This window comes from Rattus norvegicus, chromosome 20 (assembly GCF_036323735.1).
Source record: "Rattus norvegicus strain BN/NHsdMcwi chromosome 20, GRCr8, whole genome shotgun sequence".
Lineage (NCBI taxonomy): Eukaryota > Metazoa > Chordata > Mammalia > Rodentia > Muridae > Rattus > Rattus norvegicus.
This window is the reverse complement of record NC_086038.1, coordinates 31,950,001-31,958,100: the sequence shown is the minus strand read 5'-3', so window position 1 is coordinate 31,958,100 and position 8,100 is coordinate 31,950,001. Positions and strand designations below refer to the sequence as shown.

The following is an 8,100-nucleotide window of genomic DNA, read 5'->3' as shown; positions in this document are numbered from 1 at the left end:
TCATTTTAACAGTGTGTTTTATTTAACCCAATATAACCAACAGACAACCGCTGGGCATATTAGAACATGCAAACTCAGTATAAAATGTTAACGAGGCGAGGTTTTACATTATTTTCCTTTTCAGTTTTGGAAATCCAGTGTGTATTAGGTCTGACCACATCACCATTCATCCCAGCCACACACCACAAAGGCTCAGTAGTCACGTGTGGCTACCATTCTGACCAGCTCAGACTACAATCTTTCTTGTTTTCACTTTACTTTATTCAAAGGAGAAAAAGAGTCCTCTGTACCACCGAGCCAGGCCGAGGGCAAGGTGCTACTTTCTAGAGACATCTACCCGTAGAAACAAATGATGGCATGCAATCTCTTAGCCACATGGTCCTGGGGTGGGGGTGTTTCCCTAGGGAAGTCGGGGGATCGGGTGGGCGCGCCCGGAGCTTAGCCCAGAGTCGGGTACAGTGCCGGAGGGGCAGAGGGGAGACTGCACTCCCTCCTCCGCTTACCTGAGTCCACGCTGAGACCCAGGCTCTGGGCCACGTCCCCCGCGGGGCTCACGAAGGGTCCCCCCGGCGCAGCCCACGCGCCGCCCGCCGGCTCGCCCTTGGCGGCTAGCTCACAGGGAGGGCTGCCGGGAGCGGGCGCTGAAGCAGGGGCCAGGCGCCCGGGGCGGCCAGAGGCTGCGGGCATTATCAGCGGCCCATAGCGCGGGTCGAAGTGGGGCGCGTAGACCTCGTGCACTGCTGGCCGCGGGTAGGCAGAGGCTTGCGCTCCTAGGGCGCCGCCCAGCGCGTAGGGATGATGCGGGTGCGCGTGGTGCGGGTGCGCGTGGTGCCAGTCGGCCGCGCCCTGGTGCAGGTGGCCGTGCAGAGCGGCGGGAGTGTAGGGGTCGGTGGCAAAGGGCAGCTCCGAGTGCGCGGCGGCCAGAGGACTGCCCAGGGGCGCGGGCACGGGCGCCTGGTAAGCGCTGTTCCAGAAGGAGGCGGGGAAGCTGCGCTGGTTCATCGGGAAGGTGCCTTCTGCTGCCGGGCCGGAGGAAAGCAAGAGAAGAATGTCAGGGCGGTCGTGCCAGCCTTACACAACCAGGGGTCACGGGTGGAGGGGAAGGTCGCAGAGGGACAGGACCCTCAGCCTTCTGCGGGTGACAATGAGGCTGGGGTACTGAGAAGTGAGACCTGGAGGCTATCTGAATCACCCAGCTGATGGTGGAGGAAGATTTAAGGAGTAGAGAGCTTGCTCTCTCCCTACTGGACCAGGGCAGATTCGAACTCCCTTTCCAGGCTGCAGTCCTGTTTCCAGCTGAAGACCTTTCTCTCTCTGAAGTCTAGCGGGTCTCACAGTCCCCTCTCCCATTTCAATCCTTCTAGCTCCAAGCTCCCCTTCAAGGTAGGTGTCCACTAGACTTGACTGGAAGACCAAGGATAGACTTCCAACTCCTGTTATTAGTGGTGCTGTTTTCCTAGAGGCTTTCTTTTTCAAATAGTCCCCGGAAGCTGGTGGATGTGGGGAGTGAGATAGGGGTAGGTGGGTGAGCACCCTTTCAGAAGCAAAGGGGAGAGGGGATGGCATGAAGAACTGGGGGAAGGGGGGCCGTGAAGGGGGGCAATATTTGGAATGTAAATAAATAAAATAATTTAATAAATATATTCCCCTTCCTTCGAGAATTCAAGATGAGAGAAGGAGGTGTAATAAAAGAGCAGCTGTGGTGTTTCCATAGTCAGCTTTGAAAAACGAGTTTTAAATAACAAACGTTCTTATCAAAACTAGGATGGACAGGAATAATAATAATAATAATAACAACAACAACAACAACAGTATTATTGTCAACTCCGTAAATTTGATAGCATGATAAGAGAAGGGCTCATAGGTTAAATTTGTTGCCTTGGGTAGAGAAGAGAAAGGTGTCAAAAGCCCCTTTTCTGGAACACCTCCTCTGAGGACAACATAGACACCACATGCTAGAAAAGCTGAAACAAGCAGCTTGGAGATGGCACGCTGAATGGTGACCGAACGTCCTGCTAAAGAGAAGTTAGATAATGGGAGAATAAAAGGGGAGTTTGAAATCCTCTCCAGGGACAAGGCTCGTGCAAAATGTCAGATGCTCTTATGGGAATGTCATTCCTACATAAATGACCAATGAGAATTTGTCATCACTTCTCAGCTCAGCTGCACAGCAAACACTAAAGAGTGCGTGTGGATGCTGTCCTCAGTGCTGGCAGGAGAGAGAGATCACTGCGTGTTCATAGTCAAAGCAGAGGTCTGTAGGGAGCATCGAAAGAGACTGCTCTGTTTCGTGAAACCGTTGGAGATGTTTTGTTTCTCTGCCACGCCACTGGCTTGCATTATAAAGAATTTCTGCCTTAAGATTTCTCAAATATTTGAAGCCTGCCAAAAGGCCAGCTGGTTTTAGGACGTACTCTCAAGCAGGGAGGTTTGATGGGCAAATTTTCAGAAACTGAGAGGGAGCTTTGTAGATCATTGGTGAAGGTCCTGCTCTCTCTGCTGTGAGAAACCTCAGGTTTCCACAAAACTCCACAGACATTTTTGACTCTTATGGCTTTGTCTGGGGATGGCAGGGAGGCCAGGTGTTACTCTAATTTTAGAGACCTGTAAATATGGACCTCCAAGAGGTTAAGAGACTTGCCCGAGGTCATATTGCTAGGAATTGTTAGAGCCAATGCATACATCTATGGCGTCCCATTCTAAGACCATGTCCTGGCTTCACTGCTCCAAGGCTATCACTTTCCTCTGCATCTATAAGCAGAGCTTGCACTCTTTCCTTTCTGAAACATCTTTCTGGTTCTTGCCTTTTACTCCCTCTCTTAAGTTTCCTGGGTCTTTGGCTGTGCTGCTTTGGGGCCCTGGAGGTGGACTGCAGGAAGGCAGATAATCCTTCACCTCCCCTTCTCCATGGGGTCCCACTCACCTCTCCAGGGTCCAGAACTTCTGTGTGTTTTGCTGCTGGAACAGCTTGGGGTGTAGCTGCTAGGTTGGCTAAGGGCCCTACTAAAATGTTCGTCCACCACAGAGCTGATGTCCCCCTGGAAGTAGGTGAAGAGGACACATCTGGAGTTGATATACTCGGCTTCCGGTGGGCGCTCTTTCTCTGGGCTGCCCTCCTCTTCTTTGACACTGGCTGGGGTTTGGTTGGAGAAGGTGGAGCTCCCGCTGGCACTGCTGCAGGGGCTAGCGCTGCACTCTTGGGCTTCCTGCATTTTCGAGTAGTAGGCTAGTTTCTGTTAGGAGAAAGAAAGAGATGGTCAATGTCCGCGCATCCCTAAGTATCCATTGAGTAACTGGCATCTCTGTCTAAGCTTTGTGCCTGCCACATAAAACCAGCAACCAATGGCAAAACGGTCCCCTAAAGAAAAACTACCCTACTTGATAACCTCTCTGGTACCCCAGAATAGCAGCTGAGCTGCAGGGAAAACTCTCAAAATGTTGGGGTGAGAAAAAGTCTCAGGAGACAGTCAATCAATCATCAACCAATCAAACTGAGAGGACAAATCAAACCAGAAGAAAACCAAACCTAACTGTAAGGCCCATAAGCTGAACTCCACTTTAAGAAGTTTGCTCAGGGCAAAATGCACTGTGTAAAATAGACTGTAAGACCGAGAGACTGTAAGAGTAAGGGCACCTAGGTCAAGCTGGTAACGATTCCCTATAGAACTCAGAGCAGAAGCACCGATGATACAAGATTAAGCATCCTCAAGATGAGATAGAAAAACAGGAATGAAAAAACAGAATCTACATCTCACAACCAGGAATGAAGTGCCCAAACACTGTGAAAGACTTCCAAAATCATAACCGGGAAAATGCGGATCTTTAAATAAGTGGAAGTAGGATTTTGTTATGTGCACCACAAAAGACAAAACAAAATGAAACCCTCCAAAGTTGCTGACCGTTGCTTTCATTAGTTTGATTAGCTTTGACCCAAGCTATCCCACAGCACAGGGTGGCCTGCGTCTTGCCACGTAGCTGAGACTGGCCCTGAACTAAGAGCTTTCTGTCTCAGCCTCCTGAATGCTGGGGCCACAGGTGAATTCTCTGTGCAAGCAGTTTTAAAACATCATTTAAGTAAGGGAAAGTCAGCGGATGACCCGCACACTGTCAGCATCTCCAAACACGTTTAAGACAGAAATTATAAAAAAGAGCATGAAAGATTCTTGAGTTCCGATGAACAAATCACTGTGCGATCGAAGCTTTAAAACCAGATGCAGCTACTGAGAACATTGTCTTAGAATTGAGCCACGGACCGGGTCTACTGATAAATCATTCTGAAGGCAGAGGTGGCCTTGAAGGAAGGGCAGAGACCACAGTGACCACATTTAATATAGTAGACAGGCCTGAGATCCAGGAGGAGAAAGGACGAGCTAGAAAACCCATCTTTCTTCTTTTTCTCAGTAGATGGTCCTTATAGTGGGGGAAGGATTGCTGATTTCAGAAACTGGGGCTGAAAGATAACACAGTTCCTAACATCACCCCACTCAAAGTAACGCATTCCCACTTCCTTTACAATGAAAAGCCACCGCGAGTCCGAAGTCTAAGACTACAAATTCTAGGTTGGAAAGTTTGCAAGGGGGAACTTAACGCGAAATTTACTCACTTCATCTTCTTATTTTGTTGATTTGCAAACAAAATGGTTTAAGGTAATGGCACAAACATTGCAGTATGTTCCAGCGTTTCCCAAAGGGAAGAGCAGAGCGGGTGTTTACTTCGGCTTGCTCCAGACTTCTGCCCCAGGTGTGTACTTTAGCTCTTTCCCTGGAACACTATCCTCAGATTCGGCTGACTTCGCCAGGGACACGGAAGGAAACACTGCTTGGCTAGACACACAGCTCAGGGAAAAGAGAGATCGGCAGAATCGAACGAAACCTCTACGGTTTGCAGGAGCGGGGTTAAGTGCTCTTAAAAGAGACCGAGTTGTCAGATTCTGCTACTTGGGTCCCAGAAAGGCAAGTTCCCCAGGCGGGTCAACTACTCTGGAATGGTGCTCCCTAGAATTCTGTAAAACCCAGACCCCAAGGCCAATGCTGTCTGCGGGGGTTTCTCCTGATTAGGAATCCACCAGTTAGTTCCGTAGCTATTTGGTCCGGCCGCCTGAGATCCGACTTGGAGATTATTCCAGAGATGATCGCGAGCCTTCTCATCTTGGAACGACAGAGGCAGCTTTTGATTTTCTTTTTGTTTTTATTTCTACAGTCAAGACCAAAGTCCGGATTTCCTCGGGTGAGCTTTGTGGGAAGCCCCTTGCACCCGCACCAGACTCTAAAAAGAAAATTCAGTGGGGGACCATCTTTGTCTAACTGATCTGGGTGAACATCCACACGCCTTAGGTGTCGTTTCAAGACAGAAAATGCACCAGCTAAAGAGAATTAATTAACAGTGGTCGCAGCGCGAGCGGTCCCCGCATCAAGTCTGTTGCCCCAGGCGCGTCCGTCGCCCCAGGCGCGTAGAGGCTCAGGTGACGGTTCCAGTAGTGGTACTTTTGTAGTTGTGTGTGTGTGTGTGTGTGTGTGTGTGTGTGTGTGTGTGTGTGTGTGTGTGTGCGCGCGTGTGTCACCGGTTCCCGCCCCACCCGGACAGACCCATACCTGGTGGTAGGGAGTGTAGGCGGCTGTGAAATAAGGCTGCGGGGGACCGTAGACCTGGTACATAACATCCAGACAGCTCATGGCTCCCCGCCGAGGAGGCAGCTGAGTGGTTTCTCATCAACGCTGTTTTGGTGAAGCTCAAGGATGCCGTAGCGGCGACGGCAGCGCCCGAGCCCCGGACTCACCGGCCGCGGGGCAGCTCTGGGCTGGGGATGCGGCGAGCTCGCTCCCCTCCAACTAGGCGGTTCCAGCCCGGCCGCGCTCCCGGGCAGAAGCGCCAGGGCTCCCACAAGAGCGCATTTAAACCTCGCAGCCCGCGGCGCGCTGACGCTAAGAGGGGGCGGGGACCAAAGGACAGCGACCAGGTCTAAGAGTTTCCCGGGACTCCCTATCGGGGAGCCTGTGCTCTAGGCGCCAGAGACTGAGACTCCTGTGTGTGGTGGGCCCCTAGGCTTCCCTCCTGGAGCAGCACTTTCCCAGGAATTTCCCTCTTCCCTCGTTTCCTCGTGGGACAAAGACTACAGAGACACAAAGATAGACAGGAGCAGTGACAAGCTGGGGTGGCTGCCAGCAGAGCGCAGGAAGGTAGCGAGCAGTTCTTGTAGCAAAACCTCTGCTCACAGTTCCCGATCACGTATGGGGAGGGACAGGGCTGTCACCGTACTAAGAAAGGAGTCGCGGAACTCTGTGGGGAATGGGGGCAGTGGCTAAGACCTGCAACTTTTCCCTCTGTCCCATCTCCTTTGCGCTCCCACCAACCTCATCTACTCTCTCCAATTTTAATTCCGCTGTTTTGGGTCGTTTCTTTCTGTCTAGAATTCGATCCCATCTCCATTCTATTGGGTGCTCCTCAAAGAACCAATTCGACCCACACTGACGGTGCCCATTCTGTGCAAGCTGTTTTCCAAGATTCTGTGAGCTCCTGCTCATCCTCCTGACTGCCCAAGCTCTGGGTGTCCACCTGGCCTTTAGAGATACTCAATATTTAAAGCAAAGACTCCTTGGTTCTAAGTCAGAGTACTTGGGATGCTTCTTTGGTTAGTTATAAACGCTGAGCCGCTCAGTTTCATTTAAGGCAAAAAAAGCGTGTCTTCCAGTTGTGAAACCTGCCCCTTTCTTGTCCAGTGCTGCGGGCGGGCGGGGTGGGCTCCAGTTGCAGGATCAGGTGAGGTGTTCCTAATGTCTGCTCTAAGCCCCACCGGAAACCCTTGGGGGAGGGTAAGGGTGTCGCAAACAGAATCCATCTGTAAAAGTGAACTGACACAAGGTTACCTCCGAGGCAAGGTCAAGTTGCAAAACGTTTTTTTCTCTTATGGAAAGAACCTCAAGGGACCTTGGAGGGCCAACCTTGGGGCTTGGGGCACAGCTTGAGAACTCAGTACAGGCATCATGGACAGATACAAGTGAACAGAAACCTTGTTATCTGCCAGTTTAAACCCAACAGCAGCAGCTCACCTGGATTCTTACCCAGGCTACTGGAGTGCCGGCAGCAGCTAACTTTGGAAGACAACTGGTTTTAGAAATGGAGCACACGAAGTCAAATTGCTTCTGTGTTGGATTCGGTTTGTGTTTTCCAAAACGGGGCTCCAAATCAGCTTATAAATGGGAAGACATCCTGGGCGATTCAACTAACTCTGATATAATACATTACCGATTAAAATGTGAAAACTGTACTGGATGGTGTTCAAACTTATAACCCCAACACTCCGCAGGCTGAGGAAGGGACATCATGAGGTTTTGGGTCAATCTAGTCTACACAACAAGTTTCCGTGCCTGAAAACCAAAATAAATATAAACACCTACAAATGACCTCCCAGTGCAGTTCTTAGGAGCTGGGCCAAGCGGGGAGGGGAGCCCTCTGAAGCTTTTCACTGTGGAGGTGCACAAGAGACAGAAGATTCCACTCAGGTATCTGCTACTCTTTCTCAGAAGAGTTTTAGATGGCGTGCACTATGCTCCAGGCTTGGGGGCTACAACCTGCTGGATGCAGAAAGCTTTTGCTCTTAGATGCCACATACACACTTGTTTCAAATGGCCATTAACTTGGCCAGGAGTTAACTCAGGCCACAGGTCTAAGGACACCTGAACAGGCCAGGTATCAAACAGTCCGTGCACCAGTGAAACAGAGGTCCAACCTTTGCTGCTTCAGCCCATCTTACAGATTCAAGTCTCCAGGTCATCTTTGAACACAGAGGCTCCATTTTCAAAGAACGCTTCTTCAGGAGGCTCTGCAGAGTGGACAAGCCCACAGATCTGCTTGTGCACAGAGTTTGTGTGTGTGTGTGTGTGTGTGTGTGTGTGCACGCGCGTGCGCGTGCGTAGCTTTTGTAGCCTTTGTCCTCTTCCCCTAACTTCTTAAAGAGTAAGAGTCTACCTGATACCGTTTTAGCTAGTTCAATCCTTCTCTCCCTCCCTTCCTTTCTCCCTCCCCCCTCCCTCTCTTCCTCCTGCCTTGGCCTTCAAGGGAAAAACAAATCACAACTTCTTGAGGTCCAACAAGGTCCGGTAA

General features: G+C 50.7%; 1 protein-coding gene across 3 annotated transcripts; it reads right to left on the bottom strand.

The window, feature by feature from the left end:
- Vgll2 (vestigial-like family member 2) lies at positions 1 to 5,887 on the bottom strand. 3 transcript variants are annotated; one of them, XM_006256448.4, is made up of 3 exons: positions 5,592 to 5,887; positions 2,924 to 3,233; positions 1 to 1,016 (listed from the first exon to the last, which is right to left on the bottom strand). In XM_006256448.4, the coding sequence occupies exons 1-3, from the start codon at positions 5,670 to 5,672 to the stop codon at positions 439 to 441; spliced, it is 969 nt and encodes a 322-aa protein (XP_006256510.1). In that variant the 5' UTR covers positions 5,673 to 5,887; the 3' UTR covers positions 1 to 438. The 3 variants fall into 3 exon arrangements, with proteins under 3 accessions (XP_006256510.1, NP_001101100.1, XP_008771107.1); NM_001107630.1 differs by having other exon boundaries at positions 1 to 1,019; positions 5,592 to 5,857; XM_008772885.3 differs by lacking the exon at positions 5,592 to 5,887 and adding an exon at positions 4,604 to 5,425 and having other exon boundaries at positions 1 to 1,019.
- Between the last annotated feature and the right edge of the window lie 2,213 nt (positions 5,888 to 8,100).

Excerpts from the sequence above, each read along its gene's own strand:
- Vgll2 (NM_001107630.1), bottom strand. The coding sequence starts at position 5,672 with ATGAGCTGTCTGGATGTTATGTACCAGGTCTACGGTCCCCCGCAGCCT. Across the intron at positions 3,234-5,591 it reads CCTACACTCCCTACCACCAG|AAACTAGCCTACTACTCGAA; the intron begins GTATGGGTCTGT and ends TTCTCCTAACAG. Across the intron at positions 1,020-2,923 it reads AAGTTCTGGACCCTGGAGAG|CAGAAGGCACCTTCCCGATG; the intron begins GTGAGTGGGACC and ends CCGGCCCGGCAG.